Genomic DNA, 27,033 nt, shown 5'->3' on the forward strand with positions numbered 1-27,033 from the left:
GGGGATTCCTCTCTGCGAATTGTTACCTTTAATGTCTAGTCTCCCTTATCCCTGCAGGTTGTTATATTGCAATGTCCGTAAAATTGCTGCATACGAGTTAAATATAAATCTGCATTCTTATCTCTGTTACAATACTTTGCTAAACTAGACAGATTTAAACAGGTGACATGAAACATATAGACCAGGGGTGGCCAACTCCAGTCCTCAAGGGCCACCAACAGGTCAGGGCCACCAACAGGTCAGGGCCACCAACAGGTCAGGATATAGTGGTTTAAGAGACACGCAGATTTTAAATACAAATGGGTATAACAATGAGCTAGAATATTGTGTGAAGTGGTAAGTGAAAAATTGAAAAGTGCAATAGAGTGCTGACACACTAAATTATCTCAAACTGGGAAGGGCCCCAGTAAACAGTGATTGTGATTAGGTGAAGGAATCACTCACAAAATCTGTAGAGTAGTGTCTGGTCAGGCGTAACTCCCTCTTAGAGAATAAGATATAAAAGGGGTACATGGCGTAATACAGTTTTAATGCACATGATGAATAGAATTCAGGGGGAAGGACACACTCGCATTCTCCCGAAAATATATTGACAGCGAGTGCTTTAAGGGCACACTCTCGCCACTCTGGTACCGCCACTGGAAGTTGAAGAGTCGCGTTGTAAGCCCCTGCTCGCCGCCTGGATACTACGATCCTCGTTGTTTTGGGCGGCCGTCGGCACTTCCGCGTCTGCACGCGCAGCAGGATACAGTGGCTCGCAAAGGACTTGGACTTCTTCCCCACCAGCTACGGAGTCTCCAGAGGGCCAAAACACCTACGCATTTCGCCTACTCTCCAGTTCGGCTTCCTCAGGGGTTGTGGATGTTTTAGGTCTGCCCTTAGCTAATATATATATATATATATATATATATATATATATATATATATATATATATATATATATATATATATATATATACACATGTAGAGGTATCAGTACCGTGTTAGCCGAGCTTCAATAATCAAAAAATAAATAGATGATACCGTTCTGTGGCTAACGAAATGCTTTTATTTGTGCGAGCTTTCGAGATACACTGATCTCTTCTTCCGGCGATGTTACAATGAATGAAGCAAGGATAACTTAAAAACAGTATCTCTTGGAATGTTATCTGTGCTTGTCCTTCCCCCGGTGTGGATGTGTTTTATGGCTAGAGGTGTCAAAGGGTAACTGAAAGCAAGTGAAGAAAGAGTGTGTGTGTGTATCAGTGTGAATAAAAATGAATGGAGAGCCCACAGTATATACAGTGCTTTACACAAGGTGTGTGTGGAGTGAGAGGGATATAAATGGTGTGGGTGGGTGTGGAAATGTGAGAGTTTGTAGCACAACTAAAAGTGTGTGTGGATACTATGTGGTCCCTATTGGTGTATATGGATGGAAAAATAAGGAGTATTAGTATGTGTGAGAGACAGCTGTGTGTGCATACATATAGCACAGTATGTACAGACATGGCCTTTAGCGCTCATGGGAAGAGAGTTCGCTAGTGTCAGTAATGACTCATAAAATTTCGATCTCTGTTTAGGCCACTGCTAAGTGTCCCGAACAGTTGCATAAATTTGTATTCATGCAACCGTCTCTCTTTCGGGGTTTTAAGATTACCTTTGAGTATGGCAACCCTCAGATCGTTCATCTTATGGCCAGAGTCAGAGAAATGTTCGCCAACAGGACTGTCTCTTGTTCTGCATGTGATGCTGTGGCGATGCAGGTTCATTCTCTTGTTTAGCCCCTGTCCTGTCTCACCTATGTAGTAGCAGCCCCCTGGGCATTTCATGCACATGATGAGGTACACGACATTGCTGGAGGAACAGGTGAACCCTCCTCTGATTTTGTATTCCCGATTCTTGTGTGGTATTTGTATTGTGTCCGCTGTGTAGAGCATTGCGCAGGTTTTGCATCTTGGGTCCTGGCATGGTTTTGTCCCGCATTCAGTTGTACTGCTGAATACTTTACTCCTCACCATAATATTCTTGAGATTATGGGGTTGTCTGTATGATAATAAGGGTGCTTCAGGGAAGACCTGTTGCAGTCTTGTATCTTCCTGGAGGATGGGTTGTAGTTTCCTGGCGATCTTGCGTAGGGCTCCTAGGTGTGGGTTATATGTGACCATCAAAGGAACCCTGTCGCTTGTCTCCTTCTGTTTGTATTCAAGGAGATCACTTCTTGGTATTCTGGTGGCTTTGTGAATTTGCTGGTCTACAATTCTGTGGTTATATCCACGGTTTATAAAGTCTGATCTCAAGGCTTTAATCCGCTGGTCTCTGTCTGCTGTGTCGGAGCATATCCAGTTGTATCGTATGGCTTGACTGTAGATGGTTGCATGTTTGGTGTGTGTCGGGTGGAAGCTGTTGTCCCTCAAATAGCTGGCTATTTCCACACCCACCCACACCATTTATATCCCTCTCACTCCACACACACCTTGTGTAGAGCACTGTTTATACTGTGGGCTCTCCATTCATTTTTATTCACACTGATACACATACACACTCTTTCTTCACTTGCTTTCAGTTACCCTTTGACACCTCTAGCCATAAAACACATCCACACCGGGGGAAGGACCAGCACAGATAACATTCCAAGAGACACTGTTTTTAAGTTATCCTTGCTTCATTCATTGTAACATCGCCGGAAGAAGAGATCAGTGTATCTCGAAAGCTCGCACAAATAAAAGCATTTCGTTAGCCACAGAACGGTATCATCTATTTATTTTTTGATATAAGGGCAGATCTAAAACATCCACAACCCCTGAGGAAGTCGAACTGGAGAGTAGGCGAAACGTGTAGGGTTTTTGGCCCTCTGGAGACTCCGTAGCTGGTGGGGAAGAAGTCCAAGTCCTTTGCGAGCCACTGTATCCTGCTGCGCGCGCAGACGCGGAAGTGCCGACGGCCGCCCAAAACAACGAGGATCGTAGTATCCAGGTGGCGAGCAGGGGCTTACAACGTGACTCTTCAACTTCCAGTGGCGGTACCAGAGTGGCGAGAGTGTGCCCTTAAAGCACTCGCTGTCAATATATTTTCGGGAGAATGCGAGTGTGTCCTTCCCCCTGAATTCTATTCATCATGTGCATTAAAACTGTATTACGCCATGTACCCCTTTTATATCTTATTCTCTAAGAGGGAGTTACGCCTGACCAGACACTACTCTACAGATTTTGTGAGTGATTCCTTCACCTAATCACAATCACTGTTTACTAGGGCACTTCCCAGTTTGAGATAATTTAGTGTGTCAGCACTCTATTGCACTTTTCAATTTTTCACTTACCAGGATTTAAGGATATACCTGCTCCGACACAGGTGGCCCAATCAGTGGCTCAGTAAGAATAACATCGACCTGTGCTGAAACAGAGATATCCCCAATACCTGGGCTGTTGGTGGCCCTTCAGGACTGGCGTTGGCCACCCCCGATACACAGTAATGCACGGTAACAGCCCCCTCCCCTCCTTGATTTTTTAATTACACTAATTTACACCAATGAAAAGACTTGGTATTCACAGATTAAAGATTCTTAATTTTTTGGCCCCCAATAAGTATTAATAGGGACTGAATAAATAACTGCAATTGTCATAAGACTTGGGAAATTATGCTAGGCATGTTTACTATTGGCGCAAAAAACTTAGAAAGCTAATTTCGATCTGCAGATGAAGGACTCCTAACAGTTCCCAGAATCTCCTTGACTTCCTTTGGGGCCCGAGCCTGGAGCCACGCTGCTCCCTCTCTTTGGAACAGTCTGCCTCGTACAGTTCAAGAGGCCCCCTCCCTTGAAATCTACAAAAATAGGCTCAAGACATACTTGTTTAACCAGGCATTTAATTTATGATACACAACCTGTCCGGCATTCAATAGCTACAGTATTGTATTGTTCCTTATGTTGGATCTCATCACTTTAAATGTTTTCTTCTTTTGTAACTGAAGTGCTTTGAGTCCCATAGAGAGAAACACGCTATATAAATAAAGTTATTATTATAATAGGTGTGCTAGGGTTTTGAATGCATTTCTATCAGCTCGGTATACCACCAGGTCTGGTATTGAAAGGAGAGGGCTGGATATTCTTCTCTTCAGTACCAGGTATGTCTGCAACTCATTGCAAGTCACTTTCTACCTGTGCCACAGGCATCACAATTACATTTGTAATCTCATAGTCACTTCAAAACGGTAGGTAAAGCAAGATCAGAAAAATAATTACTGCACTTAGGTCCTACTGGTCTTCAGAAAGCCTTGGTTGATCCAGAGGTCTACAGTGAATTTCTCTGCAGGCCACTGCGGAAGGGGTTACAAATCTTTTTTCTTGCATTGCGATTTGGTCAGTTGTATGTTTAGAATAAATCTGGCTCTAAACATTTTGCAAACAAGCTCAAAATGTTTTGTTACTGAAGACAGATGTGTCCCGTGAGGGAGCTTTAAGCACTCAACGCTGCAGCGGGCAGGAGAGCTGTAGATTTTATGACTGAATGACTTTGTTGCATGCTTTCTCATTACTCAAAGTGCCATTGAAAAAGTAGTGGTACTGAACTAGATCGGGATACTGCAAAAGGAGAACTCGCACCTCTACAAAAAAAAGGTATACTGTAACTGAAATACTAGGACTGTTTGACATAGAAATTAATGAGATAAGCATTGGGGAACGACTTTCTTCATCTCTACTTAGATCCTATTTGATAGCAAGGTTTGTGCAATAATTAAGATAAGCATGTATACATTGCTTTACTGTATTTGGGGAAAATGGATACAGAATAATTTAATTGACCAAAAAAAACCCTACATATTTAGATAGCATATAGCCAATAAAGAATATCACTTGTGAGCACATTCACATGTCTTAGGCACGTTCTATAGTGCCGGGCGTGCGCTACGCTGTGCGCGCGGAATTTTAGTTGGCTGACGTGAGCCAGCCCTTCTATACGAGGGCCGCGCGCACACGGCACAGAGGGGAGCCGACAGGGAGCGGGGAAGACGGTGAAAATAATCTTTTCGCGCCGCAACCGGTGCTAAATGTGTGTATAAATGTGTATATATGTATGCATGTGTATGTATGTGTGTGTGTGTGTGTATGTGTATGTATGTATGTATGTATGTGTGTGTATGTATGTGTGTATGTGTGTGTGTGTATGTGTATGTATGTATGTATGTATGTGTGTGTATGTATGTGTGTATGTGTGTGTATGTATGTGTGTATAAATGTATGCATGTGTATGTATGTATGTGTATGTATGTGTGTATATGTGTATATGTATGCATGTGTATGTATGTATGTGTATGTGAATGTATGTATTGTGACAGAAACCAGGGGATGGTAATAAATTCCGTATATAGGGCTCCCAGGATACTAGACAGTTTCTATCCTGTTTGGCCTGGGAGTGCAGCCTTATAATACATACACTCCATCCCACAGTTTGGCAAGCGCTGGAACTGAGGGATGAGAGATCCAGACCAGAGTTTGTCTGCTGCCTGATTTCTGTCTCCTGTCATGCTAATTAGGAATCAGGTATGAAAGACTGATTTCCTGTTTGCTCTGGTCTCCCCACAAGAGCCAGGAGGCTGGAAGGCTGCTGAACTACAGAGGGGAGAAGCCTCTTCCCCAAACAGGTTCAATCTTTCTGTTCATTTGTGTAAGACTGCAAAAGTACCATGTTTTGATGTTGGAAGTGGAAAAGCCACTTCCAACCCTGAGTCAGGGATATCTAAGTTAAGTTATCGCTCAGGTGAGCAGCTTTTGTTTTGATCTGTTTTCTGTTGTATGCACTGTGGCAGTCTCAGTGCCTGGGACTGAATAAACCAGGCATAGCCTGTTTAAAGGAACAGTACGTGACGCCTCATCATTTAACCTACCCTAAAAGACCGTGTTCTAAACAGTCCCGGACAAACGACGGAGCCCCGGAGTAAGCCGTTTGTCACATATGGTGGAGAATGCGGGCAGAGCACTAGGGGGTCTGCGGGTTGAAGAACTTTGAAAAAAAAAAAAAGTTTTTTTCATCCTCTGCAAACAAGATGGAAGACGTGGTGGGTGCGCTGGTACGCAATGTCGCTGCCCAGAAAGACGCGAATGAAACCCAGCAACAGCTGTTAATAGCCCAGCAAGAAACTAATGCAAACCAGCAGCAGACTAATGCAGCCCATCAACAGCTGCTAATAGCCCAGCAAGAGATTAATGCCAACCAGCAACAGGCGAATGCCAACCAGCAACAGGCGAATGCAAACCAGCAACAGACGAATGAAGCCCTGCAAAACGCGAATGCAAACCAGCAAGAGACAAACCGCTTGCTGAGAGAGGAGCAACAGCGGTTCGCTCAGGGCTTACAGCAGGAACTCGAGATCCTGAGGGGGACTATCAGTAACCTTCCACTGGCAGCGGCAGCCCCAGTTCCGAAAATGACCAGGGCAAGCCACTACCTTCAGAAGATGGGACCCTCGGATGATGTGGAAGCCTATCTTCTCACGTTTGAACGCACGGCACAGAGAGAGGGATGGCCAGAAGCTGAGTGGGCTGGTCTAATCGCACCCTTCCTAAGCGGCGAACCCCAGAAGGCTTACTTTGATCTAGAGCCAGCCGAAGCTAACGTCTATGCAAAATTGAAGTTCGAGATCCTCGCCCGCCTCGGCGTAACCACGGCTGTTCGCGCCCAAAGGTTTCACGCATGGTCCTTCACGATGGATAAAGCCACCCGAAGCCAGATGTATGACCTCATCCACCTCGCCCGGAAGTGGCTACAACCCGAGATCAACTCAGCCAGCCACATCGTGGAACGGTTGGTCATGGACCAGTTCTTGAGGAAACTTCCCTCTGCCTTACGCCGTTGGGTCAGTCGGAGTGACCCCCACAATGCGGATGAGCTTGTGGCCCTCGTAGAAAGGTACAATGCAGCAGAAGAGCACCCGCAACCCACAGTCGTGGAGCAACCCCACTACCCGAGGTTCCAGGACTCTTCCAGAGACGGTAAAAGGGTACCGGGGTTAAGGGGCGCTGAAGAGCGGCGACCACCTTCACGCAGCACCAGCAACAGTGGTTCGCACACTAAGGGCAATAGCCAACATGGGGAGCCGGGAAAAGGCTCTAAGTGGGACACAGACTATGTACCTAAATGTGTAAATTGTCATGAGAGGGGCCACACAGCAAAAATCTGCCCACTAAATTATGAGCCCATGCAATGCAACAGCGTGGAACCTTATTCGCTGTTGTCCCAATGTATGGGCCCTAGCCCAGAGGACCCCTTGAATAACCATCTGTGGGCATTTGTAAAGGTTAATGGTAAGAGGGTTCGGGCACTTCTTGACTCTGGGAGCATGGTCACACTAGTGTCCGAATACCTCTTGCCCATTAAGAAGAAACAGGGAAACAGTTCACAAAGAGTGGCAATTTGTTGTATACATGGGGATAATCATGAATATTCCACTGTTGATGTTTTTTTTGAAACAGAGTTTGGTTCTTTAGATTTCAAGGTGGGTATTGTACCCAAACTGGCACATGATGTGTTAATAGGGACCGACTTTCCCCATTTTCTAAAAATGTGGTCCCCCGCTCAGAATAGCGCCCAGAGTTCAATAGCGGACCATAACGAAGTATTAGAAGAAACAAATCCTTTCCCTTTTTCAGAAATGGAGGTTGACGAGGGCCCAAATAAGAAGGGGGAAAAGGAGGAGTGCTGTAAAATTCCCTTCCCCATCACTACTTTGGTAGGGAATACCCCAAATCAAGATGTTGAGCAGACACTTACCACCCCAGAACCGGATAAGACCCTCGCTGACCTAGAGGTCAGTCCTGGGAGTTTTAAGAAGGCCCAGTGGGAAGACCCCACATTAGCGGTAGCAAGGGGAAATATACGGGACCAGAATAGTACTCCTGGCCAACCAGATAGGTCACTTGCTTACCCCTACTTCGAGGTAGAGAACGACCTAGTATATCGGGTTGATAAAAGGAAATCAGTTACAACTAAACAATTGTTGGTACCACGGACATTCCGTAACGTAGTATTACACCTCGCACATAGTCATCCATTGGGGGGACACCTAGGGGTGGAAAAGACAAAAGAAAAGGTTCTCCGAAGCTTCTATTGGCCTGGGGTTCTGGCAGAAATTACGAATTATTGTTCCTCATGCCCAGAATGTCAGATCACCGCCCCGTTCAAGGCGTACCGCAGCCCATTGGTACCCCTTCCCATAATAGAGGTACCATTTGACCGGATTGCTATGGATCTAGTAGGACCCCTAATAAAGTCTGCTAGGGGACATCAGCATATATTGGTAATATTAGATTATGCCACCCGATATCCGGAGGCAGTTCCCCTACGTAGCACCTCAGCTAAAAACATAGCAAAAGAGTTAGTAGTTCTGTTTTCCCGGGTCGGGATTCCTAAAGAGATTCTATCTGACCAGGGAACACCATTTATGTCCCAAGTAACGAAAGAGCTATGTAAACTCCTAAAAATCAAGCATCTCAGAACCTCAGTCTATCATCCACAAACAGATGGTTTAGTGGAAAGGTTCAATAAAACCTTAAAGAGCATGTTACGGCGGGCGGTTGATAAAGATGGGAAAAACTGGGATTGTTTGTTACCGTACCTGTTATTTGCCATTAGGGAAGTTCCCCAATCATCCACAGGCTTCTCCCCGTTTGAACTATTGTATGGCCGACACCCAAGGGGCTTACTGGATATAGCCAAAGAGACTTGGGAACACGAGGTTACCCCTTACAGAAGTGTAATAGAGCATGTTGCCCAGATGCAGGACCGCATTGCTGCAGTCCTACCCATAGTGAGGGAACACATGGAGAAAGCTCAAGAAGCACAGAGGAATACATATAATAAGGGTGCTAGGGTCAGAATTTTTTCTCCAGGTGATAGGGTACTAGTTCTGGTTCCCACCGTGGAGAGTAAATTCCTTGCTAAATGGCATGGGCCATATGAGGTCTTGGAAAGAGTGGGAGAAGTAAATTATAAAGTAAGACAGCCAGGTAGGAGGAAACCTGAGCAAATTTACCATATAAACCTACTCAAGCCCTGGAAAGATAGAGAAGTCTTGTTAACCCTAGTACCCCCAGGTCCGTCAGAGAATCAAGAAACTGACCCAGAGGTTAGCATAGCTGAAACACTGTCTGTTCATCAGAAACGAGAGGTTCAGAATTTAGTGAAAAGAAACAAAGAAATCTTCTCTATACGGCCAGGTAGAACTAGCGTAATTGAACATGACTTAGTCTCTGAACCGGGGGTCCGAGTTAACCTTAAACCGTACCGAATCCCAGAGGCCAAAAGAAAGGCTATAAGTTTAGAGGTTAAAAAAATGCTAAAACTAGGTGTAATTGAGGAATCCCAAAGTGGGTGGAACAGCCCTATAGTCTTAGTCCCAAAGCCAGATGGTACAACAAGGTTTTGTAATGACTACCGGAAACTAAACGCGGTGTCAAAATTTGATACTTATCCTATGCCCAGGGTAGATGAACTTGTAGAGAGACTGGGCAAAGCCCGATATCTCACAACCCTAGACCTAACAAAAGGGTACTGGCAGGTTCCCCTCACAGAAAGGGCAAAAGAAAAGACAGCCTTCTCAACCCCAGACGGCCTCTTTCAGTATAAGGTGTTGCCTTTTGGCTTACATGGAGCTCCCGCCACATTCCAAAGAATGATGGATAAAATTTTAAAACCACATGCTCGGTATGCTGCCGCCTACCTGGATGATGTGGTAATCCATAGTGAAGATTGGCAATCCCACCTTCCAAAGGTCCAAGCTGTGCTTGACGCAGTCCGGTCTGCTGGACTAACTGCTAACCCCGCTAAATGCACTATTGGTCTGGAGGAGGCCAAGTATCTGGGATATTCTATTGGCAGAGGTTTACTCAAACCCCAAACACTCAAAGTGGAGGCGATACAAAATTGGCCAAGGCCAGTTACAAAAAAACAAGTAAGGACCTTTTTGGGCTTAATTGGGTACTATAGAAGGTTTATTCCCAATTTTGCAACTAAGGCAACCCCACTAACTGACCTCACAAAAGCAAGAGGACCGCTAATGGTAAAGTGGTCCCCCGAAACCGAACAGGCCTTTAGAAGCCTGAAAGAAGCTCTCTGTGCCCAACCAGTGTTGGTCACACCTGACTTCTCCAAAGAGTTCGTAGTCCAAACCGACGCATCTGAGGTAGGGCTGGGGGCGGTACTCTCCCAGGAGTCTCAAGGTGAGGAGCACCCCATCCTTTATTTAAGTAGGAAACTAAATCCCCAGGAGAAAAATTACTCCATAGTAGAGAAAGAGTGTCTCGCAATAAAGTGGGCTGTAGAGACGCTCAAATACTACCTGTTGGGAAGAAAATTCCGGTTGGTCACAGATCATGCACCCCTTACCTGGATGTGTCAAAACAGGGAAAAGAATGCTAGAGTGACCAGGTGGTTCCTAAGCCTACAACCCTTTAAATTTTCTGTGGAACACAGGTCAGGGCACAAACATGGCAATGCTGACGGGTTGTCAAGGATGCACTCCCTAATATCCATGGTCGCTCATCCCTCGAGATCTGAGCTGGGGGGGAGGATATGTGACAGAAACCAGGGGATGGTAATAAATTCCGTATATAGGGCTCCCAGGATACTAGACAGTTTCTATCCTGTTTGGCCTGGGAGTGCAGCCTTATAATACATACACTCCATCCCACAGTTTGGCAAGCGCTGGAACTGAGGGATGAGAGATCCAGACCAGAGTTTGTCTGCTGCCTGATTTCTGTCTCCTGTCATGCTAATTAGGAATCAGGTATGAAAGACTGATTTCCTGTTTGCTCTGGTCTCCCCACAAGAGCCAGGAGGCTGGAAGGCTGCTGAACTACAGAGGGGAGAAGCCTCTTCCCCAAACAGGTTCAATCTTTCTGTTCATTTGTGTAAGACTGCAAAAGTACCATGTTTTGATGTTGGAAGTGGAAAAGCCACTTCCAACCCTGAGTCAGGGATATCTAAGTTAAGTTATCGCTCAGGTGAGCAGCTTTTGTTTTGATCTGTTTTCTGTTGTATGCACTGTGGCAGTCTCAGTGCCTGGGACTGAATAAACCAGGCATAGCCTGTTTAAAGGAACAGTACGTGACGCCTCATCATTTAACCTACCCTAAAAGACCGTGTTCTAAACAGTCCCGGACAAACGACGGAGCCCCGGAGTAAGCCGTTTGTCACAGTATGTATGTATAAATGTGTATATATGTATGCATGTGTATGTATGTGTGTATAAATGTGTATATATGTGTGCATGTGTATATATGTGTGCATGTGTATGTATGTGTGTATATGTGTATGTGTGTATGTGTATGTGTGTATGTATATGTATGCATGTGTATGTATGTGTGTGTGTATGTGAATGTATGTATGTATGTGTGTATAAATGTGTATATATGTATGCATGTGTATGTATGTATGTGTGTATGTGAATGTATGTATGTATGTGTGTATAAATGTGTATATATGTATGCATGTGTATGTATGTATGTGTGTATGTGTATGTATGAATGTATGTATGTGTATGTATGAATGTGTGTATGTGTATGAATGTGTGTATGTGTATGTATGTGTGTATGTGTATGTATGTGTGTATGTGTGTATGTGTATGTATGTGTGTATGTGTGTATGTGTGTATGTGTGTATGTGTGTGTATGTGTATATGTGTGTATGTGTGTATGTGTGTATGTATGAATGTGTGTATATGTATGTGTGTATATGTATGTGTGTATGTGTATGTGTGTATGTGTGTATGTGTGTATGTGTGTATGTGTGTATGTGTGTATGTGTGTGTATGTGTGTATGTGTATGTGAATGTATGTATGTATGTATGTGTGTATGTGTATGTATGTGTGTATGTGTGTATGTGTGTATGTGTGTATGTGTGTGTATGTGTATGTGAATGTATGTATGTGTGTATGTGTGTATGTGTGTATAAATGTGTATATATGTATGCATGTGTATGTATGTGTGTATGTATTTGTGTGTATGTGTATGTGTGTATGTATGTATAAATGTGTATGTATGTGTGTATGTATTTGTGTGTATAAATGTGTATATATGTATGCATGTGTATGTATGTGTGTATGTATTTGTGTGTATGTGTATGTGTGTATGTATTTGTGTGTATGTGTATGTGTGTATGTATGTATAAATGTGTATGTATGTGTGTATGTATTTGTGTGTATAAATGTGTATATATGTATGCATGTGTATGTATGTGTGTATGTATTTGTGTGTATGTGTATGTGTGTATGTATTTGTGTGTATGTGTATGTGTGTATGTATGTATAAATGTGTATGTATGTGTGTATGTATTTGTGTGTATAAATGTGTATATATGTATGTATGTGTGTATGTATTTGTGTGTATGTGTATGTGTGTATGTATGTATAAATGTGTATGTATGTGTGTATGTATTTGTGTGTATAAATGTGTATATATGTATGCATGTATTTGTGTGTATGTGTATGTGTATGTGTGTATGTGTATGTGTGTATGTGTATGTGTGTATGTGTATGTGTGTATGTGTATGTGTGTATGTATGTATAAATGTGTATGTATGTGTGTATGTATTTGTGTGTATGTGTATGTGTGTATGTATGTATAAATGTGTATGTATGTGTGTATGTATTTGTGTGTATGTGTATGTGTGTATAAATGTGTATATATGTATGCATGTGTATGTGTATGTGCAGTGGTTGACAAATCACAAAAAAATCTACTCGCCACCTAGTACCAAACGTGTGCTGCTTGGGCCAATATTTACTCGGCCGGGGGTTAAATCCACTCGCCCGGGGCGAGCAAATGTATAGGTTTGTCGAACACTGTGTATGTGTATGTATTTGTGAGTCTGCACAAACTTAATATTTCATTTTTACCAATTGTTTTTTTTTTTTAAATAAATAATAAATCACACACACACACACACACACACACACACACACACACACACACACACACACACACACACACACACACACACACACACACACACACACACACACACACACACACACACACACACACACACACACACACACTTCCCAGTATACTGCCCCTCTCACTATATTTATGAAAGCATGCGGCACGCGCGGCCGCATGCTCTATATAACAGCCCTTAGACAGGTCTGCAACCCTGCCTTTCACCATTATCACCTAGCATACAGTGCTCCCACTGCAGCAAGGGATTCTGGGAAATGACCACACCGTGTCACCTTTTGCCTGAAATCCATTTTTACATGGAACCCTTATAAGCAAATGCACTGTATGCTAGGTGATAATGGTGAAAGGCAGGGTTGCAGACCTTTGTGTGACATGTGAATGTTCTCACAAGTGATAGATAGATTTTTGGGAAATTCTATTCTATCCTATCTATCAAGTGCCAGCAAAACGAACACACAACATTGTTTTGGAGCCAATAGTTCAAAACCAAAAAAACACCAGTGGAAGTGCCCACTAAACTCAGGAATGAACACTCGTATTAGCTTTTAAACCATCTACATTACGTGTAGAATATGAAAGTGTTTGTTTGTTTTTCCCAGTTATCTATTCAAGCTTAAATTTGAAAAGCAACTACATATACCTTAAATAATGTTAAAAAAGGTTGAGAGTGAACAAAACAATCAGCCTCTGACTCGCTCAGTGGAGGTTGTGACAGCAAATAACATTAACAGTTTAAAAAAAAAAAAAAAAGAGGACAAAAGCCAATCATGAGAGGAAGTCAATAGATAGGTACAGCACTAGCAAGATGGACACATTTGGAGGCAGAGCGCAAGCGATTCCCTCACCCAGAGTCCTCCAGTGCTTGAAAGGCAAAACACTGGGCTTGATGGACCATTTGATCTAACCCTGTACTGGCAGTTCTTACGAGATGGTGTTATATGAAAGTCCATATACGTTACGCCAACTAAAATCATGGAAGAGCTGCACAAAGCATGTTGATGTGCAATGTGTTGCATTCTCCTCTGGTATTGATGGGCTATGGAAAAACAAACCATGGAGCTTTGGGGAACTGGGAGTGCAAAGAAGTTCTGCGTGCAGATCATAACCCCCTGCTAATTATTCTCTGCCCCCCCCCCCCCCCACTCCAAACATACCTGGCAATAGTTCTCGGTCAGCATTTTCAGTGCATCCAGGGTAGGGATAAAAGAGATGACCCTTTTCTAGAGGGTACGGAATTATCCTGAATGCTGATTTAAAAACAAACAAACAAACACAAAAAAAGACAGGTTCATATTGCTGGAACAGATGAGTACAGAAGTCGGTAATAAAACACACACTTTTACTGAAATTTGAAGTGGGGGGGGTCCTCCGTAACTGAACGGCACTATTTAAAGCTCTGGGGAACCTACGATTAAAAAATAAATAAAAATAAAATAAATTATAGATTTGCTTTATGTTAAGTACACCCTGTTTTAGGGAACGGCCATCAGTTAAAAAGAAACGGTCGTCATACGTAAAAAGTTTTAGAAAAGTTGCCTGAAATTTATATATGATTTAGGTTTTAAACGGCGAAAAATAAGCAAAATAAGTTACTACTTTGCTGCATTGTATATGGTCTTGTACCTCAGTAAGCGATATGTAGAGGTTTAGACACAATTATTATTAAAGATATTAATACACAAGTTGGGCTGTCCTGTACTGGAATTGAATGTGGTCTTTTTTTTATTTTTGTTTTTTAAATGACAAAAAGTATGGAAACCTTATATTTCATCTACAACCTAAAGATAAAAAATAAAATAAAAAAAATAAAGGTACATGCATGTCTCATGCTTTAAAAACAAATCTTCCTTACCAAGCTCACACTGGGTTTGATATAGATAAGCCAGTCTCTTTGATGTCTTCTGAATAGCGCATTGAGATCACTAAATTAGTATTCCCACTTCAAACAATAACAGCAGTGCTATGAGCTCTCTTTGAAAGGAATACAGGCAGCAGAGCTTTCCGGGGGTGCTGACAATTTAATTAAGACAGGCAGGTTGTGAACCTGGGCAGTGAGGCAAACGCTGTGGCATAGCAACAAATATGTACTTACTGCCTTCCCATGTGCAGTGCAGCAAATTCAGCGCACCTTCTACCCGCTTCCAGTGCTGGAGGTGAAAGAAGGCGTAGGCTACAGCCTCACTGTCTCCGCGCTTCAAAATGTGCTCCGGGGGCATAATCAAGCTTTTCATTTCTAGTAAATACTGTGACAATTCCAAGTGAAAAGGGCATTTCAATGTAGGGGGGGAAAAAACAGCACACACATTAAACCAGGAGTGGACAACTCCAGTCCTCAAGGGTCACCAACAGGTCAGGTTTAAAGGATATCCCTGCTTCAGCACAGTTGGTGCAATCAATGGCTCAGTCAACGACAGACCTGTGCTGAAGCAGAGATATCTTTAAAACCTGACCTGTTGGTGGCCCTTGAGGACTGGAGTTGGCCACGCCTGCAATACAACATAATATCTATGCGCTTGTCTTCATTAGAAAGATTCAATCACCCTTAATGGACCTAGTTTTACGTGTCTGGATGCAGTGCTTTTCTTCGGGAACACTGGGTTGCACCATTTATGTCTCATCTGTTCGACCGCATCGCTTAAGAACTGATTTGCAAATAAAAATGTAAAAAGCCAAAGCTAACAATTTACCTATGGCTTTGACGAAATGTCACAAGTTTAATACAATTAATATTTTTTACAGTGTCAATCCCTATTTAACCTACTAAGGCCTACTGTGGCGCGCTGCTGCTCGGCAGTGAGCCCCTGCAGCCGCAATGAGAGCGGCTTTAGCAGGGGCTCGCGCACACTTCCGCAAGCGTGCGGAAGCGTAAGTCTTATGAAAATTTAAAATTTTCGCGCTCATGGGAGAGCAGGGCCAGTCACGTGAGCGGTTCGCCCAGCTCCGTGATGTCACTGGCCCGCCCCCGATGGCACACTAACCAAGGCCAGGGAAAGCACCCGCTTTCCCTCAGCCTCAGGCTGAGGCACCATGGACTCGGCCTAAGTAGGTTATTGTCTTTAGCTCACTTTCATCCCAGTAGCAACTAACAAGGGGATCTGAATTTGCAGGCTTAAAAAGGAGCAGTTCCCTGTGGGCATTTCCTCCCCATTTTGTGGTGAGGGGTGGGGTTGGGGGAGAGGGGGTGTTTGCCTCCCTTTTTAGAAATATAGGAAGCAAGGGGTCTCCGGAGCAGAACCGTATTTAGGCTCCAGGGACCCCGTTTCCCGAAATACTTACCGGAGAAGGTGCCGCAGGTGCTTTATGCAACTTGACGTTGAGGCTTTCCATTGGCCTGTGTAATTCTGGACCTTTAACCGCCATTTTGTTTCCCTTGAAGATAACTGGACTGGCGGCACCTTCACCGGTAAGTATCTCAAGGAAGCAGGGGATCTCTGGAGCCCAAATAAACACGGTTCAGTTCCGGAGACCCCTATATTTGTAAAAAAATAAATAAAAAATAGTACTCTGACGGAATGGCTTTTTTACATCTTTACCACCATTGTGTCTTCCTCCTAGTGGCATATAAATACGCTTTATTTCTATAGATAATGTAACTGATGTAATCTGCCCCTTTAGAAAGATACAACCGTCCTCAGAGGAAAATGTTTACTTATTTGCGTCTCGTCTAAAAAGTCAGATTTTATGTAGGTCAGTTTTAATATAAAATCGCAACTGGTAATTATTGCTTTTCCACCAATATCTCTTTGGCCAATTATGGCAACGTAATTAGTTTAGGCAAGAAAAAAAAGATACATTGTCTGTATCAACAAATTTACCAATATATACACAATGGCTTACCACAATTTTATTTTTATTTTTTGAGGTAAAAAAAAACTACAAAAACCCTCCTTAGCATTTGGTTCAATGTGTTGGCTGAATTTTATACTTTCCATTACATGTGGGGCCAGGAAAAAAAAGAGACAAGGGTTTTAATTTGATAAACCAGGTGCCTTATTGTCAACCTGACCTGTGCTGAAGAAGGGACTGATTGAGCCCCACATGCTGAAGCAGGGATATCCTGAAAACCTACTGTAGACAATGAGTTTTAACACAGGGGAATTACTTTTACTTGCTCTTCCCGTATCATTTCAGGTTTTGGTTTTTAAATATGTGCCTTGTACAGTAATGTTCTTTTCCCTTTTACACCATGCCCCTTTTTGCCTCCCGTACACGGTCACAGGCCATTCTTTCCTTCACCATTTTAAACTATTGATTTATCCAAAAGTCTTTTCCTCCGATAGGCCGACTCTTCTCAGATGTCACAAATCATGAGATTATTTCCTAATCTAGTTTTGGGATTTAACTTTCCCCATCTTTAAGTAATGCTGATGAGGTTGGGCTCTGGTCAACCAGAGCGTGTTTGCTGCATGAGTGGCCTTTTCTGTGGGTGCCCCAGGCCATCGTACTGGAGGGTGATATGTTAGCTAATCCTCTGTAATCCTCTTTTGTTTAAACACACCAATGACAGTTTGCATGGATCTTCTGTGGGAAAACTTCTCATCTATCCAAGAACTTCCACCTCATGGATTTTAGTTGGAAAAAATGTTAAGTCCTTTCAATATATATGTCAATACATGTCACTATCTCATGCAAAAATGTGGGTGCTTGAATCGGCTTATGGAAAATAACCAGTGGAATAAATACGCCTCTGGGATTTGGAAAAAATTCACCTGCTTCAAAGGCAAATGTCCGTTCCTTATGACCTTGGGCAAGTCATATTGTGTTTTTCCATATGACACTTTGCAGCACTTTACTTGGGAGTCATAAAGGTGTCTTCCTGCGCTGGAAGGTGTCTTATGGAATAGCACTGCTTAATGAATATGGGCCATTCCAGCCCTGTGCCACAACATTACATTGTAAGCTCTATGGGGCAGGTATTGCACATGTCTGAAAAATAATGTTCAGTGCTATATAAAACAAAAACTATTCTTATTGGTAGAAATATAAAATACGTCTTCAGTGGGTCAGTGATGTGCAACTTAGATTTTCCTAATTAAAAAAAACCCCAACTAACTTGTTTAAAACTTGTAATTTTGTTGGCATACAAAATGTAATACTATGCAAAAGAAATATATATACAGTAATATATACATATATATACACACACACACATACATATATACATATATATATATATATATATATATATATATATATATATATATATATATATATACACACACACACACACCATATCTCTGTTTTAGTTTATGAAGAGCTCTCTCCTGGTATGTTTTATCAGAGTGAGAAAGAGACCACGTCGCAGTGCAATCATACTTAGTTTTTATTCTCCCTTTTTAATATCAAGCTAGGAAAATAATAGGCAACATTACATACACCATTGACATATGTGCACTGACACACACTGTGGTCGTTAAATAAAAGGTTGGGAGATGGAGAATTTGTGCGCAAAGTTCAAAAGTTCAGGTTGCTTTTCTTGATTTACTGCTAGAAACTAGATTTTATGTCCCAAATTACAGCACTTTTTCCCCAGTATGGAAGAACTGCAGATTCCTCGCGAAATTATCATCCGTTTTCTTGGATTAAAACAGCTGGTGATATCATCCCACTAAACCCACAGGGTATTTAACACAAGGACACACACCACCAGGGTTGAAAATAAAAGTGCTTTAGATATCTTGTGTTTGGTGGCACAGAAACCCCAAAAGATACGAAGCATTTTGATTTGACCCATATGGGAACTATTTAAAAAAACAAACAAAAAAACAGTATGTGGTAAAGAATATGACTGTCTAAACTTTGTTGCAGGAGAGAGATGCGTATCCCCAATGCAGATAAAAGACCCATCAACCTTTCACCTTTTAAGTTAATGTTAGTGTTGGAAAAAATACCTTTGCCTGACTATGATTATGCAGCACTGTATAATTATGCCGAGCATCTCTTTACCAGGGGTTTATGCTCTGGGGGGGGAAAAAAAAAAAATATGATATTCATACAGAACCAAAAGACTAAAACCAACTTGCCATCCATGGCAAAAGATCTATGTAAAGTTTGCCTTCTATAAGCACACAAAGAACAAAGTTATTTGTTTAAGTTAAGAGAGTAGAACAGTCAGGCTGCGCTTATATAGTCCCGGCGACGGCGAGCTGCGTCAAAACAAGTTGATGTAATCCGTTGTCTGCACCTATACTGGGTGCGACGGTACGAAACAGCATCAAAAAAAAAAAAAAAAAAAAAAAAAAAAAAAATCGCTGAAGACAATAGAATTTGATTTTTTTCGGCGATCGCCGTGTGGCACCGGCGGCACGTGAGCGGTTCAGCCAATGAGGGTGAACCGTTCACAGCCACGCCTCCGCCACGCCCCCACCCTCGTCTCCTGCACTATAAGCAGGAATCGCTATTACAACGGCGACAGATGACATCACACGGTCGCGTCGTATTTTTCTAAATATCGATACATTATTATTTTGGGCGAGACAGGCGACCAGTGGGAGAACTGTGGATTCCTGCGGCCAAAGACGTTGACAGTTGCCACATCTAGACAGCCTAAAGAGGTACCTTGTGTTCTAAAAATTGGGCTTCCCAATTCTTCCGCGAGGGGGGGATGTCATAGCGCGCGTTTTATGCTTTGTGCAACAAAGCATAGTGTAAGTGATATATTCAATGAACTAGATTACTACCATTTTGTAAAGTGGAACCTTGTAATCAGCTTTTATATACAGACTTGTGTAATTGTAATCTGTTTTCTGTCCACTCTCCCCCCCCCCCCCCCCTCCCTCTTGCCCCCTTTGAATGTTGAATAATAAAGACAATCTGTCTGGGCCTGTCTGCTGCAAAATTGCCCTCGTCTTGATCGTTCATGCAAACCAGCAGCAATTTCTTCCAGCAATTAGCGATCCCTGAGCATATTTTATTAAAGCCGACAGGCAGGCAGAAAGCAATGGAAAATTCAATGCATATCCTGCTGCATGCCACATGACTTAACCCCTTCCACTGCCGGAGGGGCCTGCAACACAGTACATCGCTAGCCCTGCTACTGGCAGCAACAAGGTTTTTAACATCTGCTGTGCCGCAGAAACCTGGGATGCCATGCAAAGCAATGTATTTTTAGCACCTATAGAGCATAATAAAAGACACCCACAGTAATATCAGATATTCTCATCTATATTGTATTCCAGGGGTTCTCAAGAGCTCCCCAACCGGTCAGGTTTTAAGGATATCCCTGCTTCAGAACAGGTGGCTCAGTCGAAGACTGACCTGAAGAGATATCCTGAAAACTTGACCTATTGTAGAATCGAGAACTCCTGTGTGTTCTAGACATTCAAATTAAGACACAGATATTTATATATTTACTTCATTCCCATGCTTGATTCATTTAGGAAAACGGAGTCCGTTTATTTCAGAAGTTTAGGATCTCCCTGGCAACACCTTATTTTTTTTATTTAAAAGATTGAACCACGTTGATTTGAGCTCTGGGAACACCCCGCTTCCTGCTTACGTGCTGCCGGTATCTCTGCACAGATTAAAGCTCCCGCGTTACATGGCGCAATAGGAAGTCACGAGGGATGACGTTGTGGCTTCCTATTGGCCCACAGGACATGGGTCTTTTAACGCGCCATGTTCATCGCCCAGCCTGGGATCCTATCGGCAGCATCTGTGGAAGCAAGTATCTCGGGAAGCAGGGAGTCCCTGGAGTTGAAATCAACACAGTTCAGCTTTGAGGACCCCCTGCTTCAAACCTTTATTTAAATATATATTTATTTTTTTCGCCAACAGTGCTGCTTTAAGGACAATGATGTAAAATGGACAGCCTATTTGCCTATTAGAAGGACTACCTGTCAATAAGACATCAGAAACAGGTTTTGTAAAGAACATCCCAATCTAATATATCTTCCTTAAACAAATGTAATCATAATGAAGCATTTTTTTTACATTGGGGTCTCTAAAAAAAAGGGAGGGGTGATTGTTAATTAAGTGTTTACTCAACCTCTAACCCACACAGTCCCTGTTAGTAACTAAACACGAGGGAGAAGCGTAGAGGGCTTTGCCTGTGCAAACTCCTGTTCACATATTGATCTCACACAAAATGGGAGTAGGCAGGGGAAATCAAACGCCTCCCCTGTTTACCAATTAAACAAACATCTAAAAAAAGACTCTTTGCAAGTGTTCTAAGTTCTTAAACATGTCACGCCCATGGTTTGCCAAGGGACTGCAACTTTAAACAGTAGACGTGTTAGCCCTGGCAAATGATTGTGGTCCAACCCTGACAAACCTCTTCGTCCGCATCCATTCCCAAAATATACATTTCACAACAAGTTTGGGCAGGTAATCGTTTGGGCCGGTGTGACAGACCTGAAACCCTTTGTCACTGCTGCCTTGAAACCCGAGAAGTTATTTTTAGCAGACGTGGAAGGGCCAGATCTGTTTGATGTTCGCCATGAAGGGGGAAATACAAGGTCTATGTCAGGGGTGCTCAACTCCAGTCCTCAAGACCCACTAACAGGTCAGATTTTAAGGATATCCCTGCTTCAGCAAAGGTGGCTCAGTCGAAGAACCGGACACTTTAAGTGGTCTAACAAAATAATAACACTTTGCAAATATGAGCCATAAATATCTATTAAAATGATTCTTAAGGTGACATTAACTTTTTTTTTTTTTTTTTTTTAAAGTGTCGACTGTTATTAGGAATACTTTGCTTTAAGTGTTTAATCTAAAAAAATAAACCTTGGGTAGACTTCGCCTTTAAGAATAAATAACATGTATACCTTATGTTAGGACAAAAAGGTGTTTCAGCACAACCTATTTAGAAGTGTAAATATATAGTAAAGTGAATCAGAAGTGAAAAAGTGATATAAATATACAATGTATACAACCCGTGATTTGTTATAAGGTGCTGCTCCAGATAGACCAAAGAACACAATACATACTGAACAGGAGCGCAGCTCACATTGGACATGTGGAGAAAAAAAAATAACACTAAATAGTACAACACCCATAGTATCAAAAAGAGACCAGTAAACCAGCATCCAATGCCCTCACACATTGCAAATTATTTTCAGCTTTAGTTACCTGTTAAAGGTATCCAGGTGATGCTATATGCAGGGGGTCAGGCAATATTAGTGTTACATTATTACACTATGTTGGCATTTTAACACTTTTCATACCCAACTCATCTGGGAGCCATTGCTGGACCCCCTGCATATATCATCATCATCACCATCATCTGGATACCTTTAATTGGTTCGTAAATTTGAAAAGAATTTGCAATGTGCAAGTACATTGGACGCTTGTTTACTGGTCTCTTTTTGATAGTAAAGTGTTGCACTATGTTGTGATATTTTCTCCATATATTTATTTATAAATATTTTACCAGGAAGTAATACATTGAGTTACCTCTCGTTTTCAAGTATGTCCTGGGCATAGAGTTAAGACAAATAGTACATGGTTACAAATACAGTTACATAAATGAACAGGGTATACATTATATACAAGACATTGCGTGCACAGTTAAAAGAAAATATATATCTTTTGAGAGCTGCGCTCCTGTCCTGTATATACCGGATGTTAGATGGAATCCAATGCTGTCCTTACCTTTGGAACATGAGGATTAAACTCCACGGCTCGATGAATTGCCTCTACTGCGCTCATTTCTGCAGTGCTCAGCCCTCTCCTGGAGGCGCTTTCTGGAGAGAATCTATGACAAGAGATAGGTTTCAGTACACAGTCTTCAATGTATATTATTCCCAAGTCTCCTTCCCGGTATATATCTCCCACAACCTTCTTACTACCAGCTCATGTTATACAAAAATCAGCCAAGAGATCGATGAGCACTTTCCAAGAAAATTTTAAAAAAATCGGCCTTTTGAATTTCCAAAAACAGTTTAGTCTCCACTCTCCCATCACTGGGCTGTGTTTATTCCATTACCTCGCTCCGAACATCTTCTAAAAAGGATTCCAAAGCTCACAGTTTAAAACAGGTACTAAAATCAGTATTACCTCCTAAACAGTGTAGGCCCCCATCACTTGTGTTACATCCAGTGTTTCTCACGCACACACACACACACATCTTGGGACTTGGCCAACACCACAGAATTAAAGTGTTTAAACCTCTACGGTGCTAAACTGGAGTGTCAGTCAATGTGCAATGTTGTGAATCTACTTGTATACATTACTATATGGAAAATAGCTGAAGCGCTCAAATGCAGGTATATCTCAAAATGATAATAAGCCAGACCACTGTACCAGGGTACTAACAATTGATATAGTACCTATTGTGTCATATAATGGGTACTATCCTCCTGAAGACAGGTGGTGTGTGGTGCAACCCACTCACCATCAGTCTCATTGGCAGGTTCCTTGAAAAAGAACGCTGCGACGTTCGAAATGCATTGGATGGGTCTTTTGCCACATTAAAGTGCCCTTTTAATCATTTTTTTTGTCCTGGGTTCTTCCTGCTCCGTTTGTGCTGGTGCGCTTTTTGGTCTCCCTTTTCCCTGTATTGCATTGAGTAGCTGCACAGCCTGCCTGCCTGCCCTACCAGGATGTGAGTATTTGCATATTTTTCAGGGGAACCTGCCAATGAGACTGATGGTGAGTGGGTTGCACCACACACCACCTGCCTTCAGGAGGATAGTACCCATTATATGACACAATAGGTACTATATCAATTGTTAGTACCCTGGTACAGTGGTCTGGCTTATTATCATTTTGAGATATACCTGCATTTGAGCGCTTCAGCTATTTTCCATATTCCATCATTGGCAGGTTCCCCTAGAAAAATATACAAGTACTCACATCCTGGTAGGGCAGGCAGGCTGTGCAGCTACTCAATGCAATACAGGGAAAAGGGAGATCAAAAAGCGCACCAGCACAAACGGAGCAGGAAGAACCCAGGACAAAAAAATGATTAAAAGGGCACTTTAATGTGGCAAAAGACCCATCCAATGCATTTCGAACGTCGCAGCGTTCTTTTTCAAAATCAGTATTACTTCCTAAACAGTGTAGGCCCCCATCACTTGTGTTACATCCAGTGTTTCACACACACACACACACACACACACATCTTGGGACTTGGCCAACACCACAGAATTAAAGTGTTTAAACCTCTACGGTGCTAAACTGGAGTGTCAGTCAATGTGCAATGTTGTGAATCTACTTGTATACATTACTATATTATAGAAGTTAGGATACTGAACAATGAGACACCAGGAAACTCAGTGACTCATCCGTAACATAAGTTGAAACATCGTAAACAAAGAAGCCCTAATGCACATCCAATGACAAATTATGTGTTTATATTAGGTTTCCTTCTCATAAGTATGGGTCAGTTCGTACAAGTTTTGGGCCAAAATATGGCAAGTCGGCAACCAAGTCAAGGGTTTTGAGCCCGCCAAGATTATTGTATTTTCTCAACTTCTAGAAATACACCGACTACCCACCGTTCAGAAACAGCCCTGGCTTTCAGTAATGCTGCTGTGTAACATATTGTTGCCGATTTTGGAAGACTGATATCTGAAAGAACAAAAAGACACAGACCGTTCTTCTAACGCACAGAATATATTTTGAACTTTACAAAAAGTTCTGCGAGTGAAAGCTAGAAATCATTGCACGCTTTCTGCAGATCCCATAAAAGAAATTAATTTATCGCCGCTTTCTATTAATCTGCCTTTTGTTTTGTTTCCAAACGTTCCTGTTATCTGGTGCACATTATAAAACAAACAAGAAATTGTGCCTTTGTTCCGTTATGACAAAAACGGTCAGTATTAAATATGAATTCATATAGCAGCGTCTCAATCTTAGCCAGGCACGTCAAAGATATATGGAACAAGGAAGAATTTAGAGGGAAAATATATATATATAATACAACTTGAAAAGAGAGAAACGGGAAAAGTTCTTTTGAGTACGTGGTAAAAAAATGAAACTACAAAGAACATTAATTAGCATAGCATGTAATCACATAATTGACCTTTTCTTTCGCTGCCAAAAGTCCAGAGTGCTTCCGGACCTCCAGCATTTGCAGGCCTGTGATCGCCCCTGGAGAGACCACATGACCATCCCTACTTGACGCAACGAGAAGTGGAGAGGCCTCCACTTCCATTTTGAATGCTCAGCCGGATCATCCACTACAATACAAGCTACAATACAAGCATTTTTGCCATGACTTGCTTGGTACGTCAATAGGGCCTCTGCAAGGTCAATGGTTAAAGATGTCCCTTGTGGTTCAAAAACCAGTACGAGGTGTTAAAATTAAAAGAATGACTAATGATTGTTGATATTTCATTTTAAAGTGCCTATCCAAGCCTCCCCCCAGACACCCATAGGATTGAAGCAGGGGGTCTCCAGAGCCAAACCCCATTAATTTGGTGGAGTTTCGAAGCTCCAACGCCCTGGTTCGGATTCCTGTTGGCCCATGTGACGTGGGAGATTTAAACGACAGCTAGCTCAGCAGGGTCGGCTACCGGCACCTACTACGGAGGTAAGTATCTCCGGAAGCCTGACGCTCCCGAAGCGCAAATCAATGAGTATCAGCTGCAGAGACCCTCTGATGTTGCTCTCCGGAGAGATCACGACCTACAGAGTTCTTCATAGATTATAGTGTAGTGTACAGAGCTTTCCAAACCTCATAGGTTTCTTCTGCTGGTGGTTGTAAATGTAAGCAAAGTGTAATGGGTGGGTTCAAACTACACTGCGCTTCGTTCATGTAATGTTGATAGGTATAACTCACCATCATATTTCGCTAGTACTGCCTGAACATCCGCATAAGCCTGCAATTCCAGCAAAGCCTCCAGTAGGTTTTCATGGATATTCACCATACTAAGAAGAGGAAACTCTTTCATTAACTGCAAGTAAACACATCAATTAGTTAAAACAAATACATCATTAACTTTCTCATTCGCATGCAATTCTTCAACTTTTCCAGTGCATTCAAAGTAGCGGGAGCTAATTAGGGCACATTGCTTGATTAGTAATTGCATAGTTTCATCTTGGACTCTTATTAATGGATAGTTTTCAAAGATCACTTTTCAATATGACAATCATGTAAAAATGCATTACACTTCAAAACCGTTCTACATCCAATATTGCTTTTACGCTTACTGCTGCGATATAACATTACAGAGGGTATATGGGGAAAACTTTGGTAAATAAGCCGAGTTGTCAGAGTTTCTCTAATCTCTTTCCGTGCTTGTAAAGGCATCTAGAATTTCTTTAACTACTTTAATTATTGTTCTAGGTCTAAAAAAAAAATCTGCAAAATTAAACATTAGTCTAGCAATACCCATTTTATCTTGCATCGAAGAAGTGGAGGTCTATGAATCAGTTTTTAAGATGCCTTAAAAGTGACAAGTTTTGCCCTATGGACCCTAGTGACACTACTGACGTGTATTAAATGCCATCCGTTTTTTGTGTGTTTCTTGTGGAGATGGCATTCAGGGACTAGTGAACGTGATCAGAACAGAAGGGGAAGATTTCCTCTTCCAGTACAGATATCAGGGCCAAGACCCTGCTTGTGTTACCAGACATTCCGGAACTGCAGATAGACAAAAGGGTTCAGCTCCCGAAAAGTGACTGCCACTAGCAGAAATAAAGTCTGGTTTATTTATTGTGCATCTACAAAGGCAAACACATGATATTCATTAATTACGTTCTCTATATTTGATGCAGCTCCTATAGGCAGGGAGGATTGCTCAATTTCAGACCTGTCAGGGGAAAATAAATAATGCACACAGAAAAGTGCAGTAACAAAAACTTTTGAAGTACTATTGGTGCTCTGTGGGCCAATGTATCCGCAGGCATAATTATAAACAGGAATGTAGATACAACAACTTGCGTGTACCCAAAAGGATTCCTTTACCAATGGATCAATATTTCAGTCCTAGATAAAAGGTCCAGGCTAAGACTGAAATGTTGACAGTGGTAGACAATACACAGATCTATTTGTATCTAGAATCGCAATATGAAATAGAGTCAATACCGAAATGTTTTATTATTGCAATACTACGGTGTCACCCATGGGAATCATGGACAGTAGGTGACATGCAGTTTAAGACAAGGCAGTTTCATAGAAGGAAGATCTGCCAATATGAAATTCGGGGAACTCACCCCC

General features: G+C 42.2%; 1 protein-coding gene across 7 annotated transcripts in view; it reads right to left on the bottom strand.

Moving 5' to 3' along the window:
• Nucleotides 1–27,033, bottom strand: part of ST7L (suppression of tumorigenicity 7 like) — a 77,363-nt gene that overhangs the window by 32,578 nt on the left and 17,752 nt on the right. For all 7 annotated transcript variants that reach the window (XR_012803954.1, XM_075615275.1, XM_075615277.1 and 4 more), the window contains exons 9-13: nucleotides 25,654–25,768; nucleotides 24,368–24,440; nucleotides 22,521–22,623; nucleotides 15,022–15,172; nucleotides 14,084–14,176 (exon numbers count right to left, since the gene is read on the bottom strand). Coding sequence is in view for 6 of the 7 variants with exons in the window: in XM_075615275.1 (XP_075471390.1) it covers nucleotides 14,084–14,176; nucleotides 15,022–15,172; nucleotides 22,521–22,623; nucleotides 24,368–24,440; nucleotides 25,654–25,768 (535 nt within the window). In the remaining variant the exon portion in view is untranslated. The remainder of the gene's footprint in view (nucleotides 1–14,083; nucleotides 14,177–15,021; nucleotides 15,173–22,520; nucleotides 22,624–24,367; nucleotides 24,441–25,653; nucleotides 25,769–27,033) is intronic.

Source organism: Ascaphus truei, chromosome 9 (genome assembly GCF_040206685.1).
Source record: "Ascaphus truei isolate aAscTru1 chromosome 9, aAscTru1.hap1, whole genome shotgun sequence".
Classification (NCBI taxonomy): Eukaryota; Metazoa; Chordata; class Amphibia; order Anura; family Ascaphidae; genus Ascaphus; species Ascaphus truei.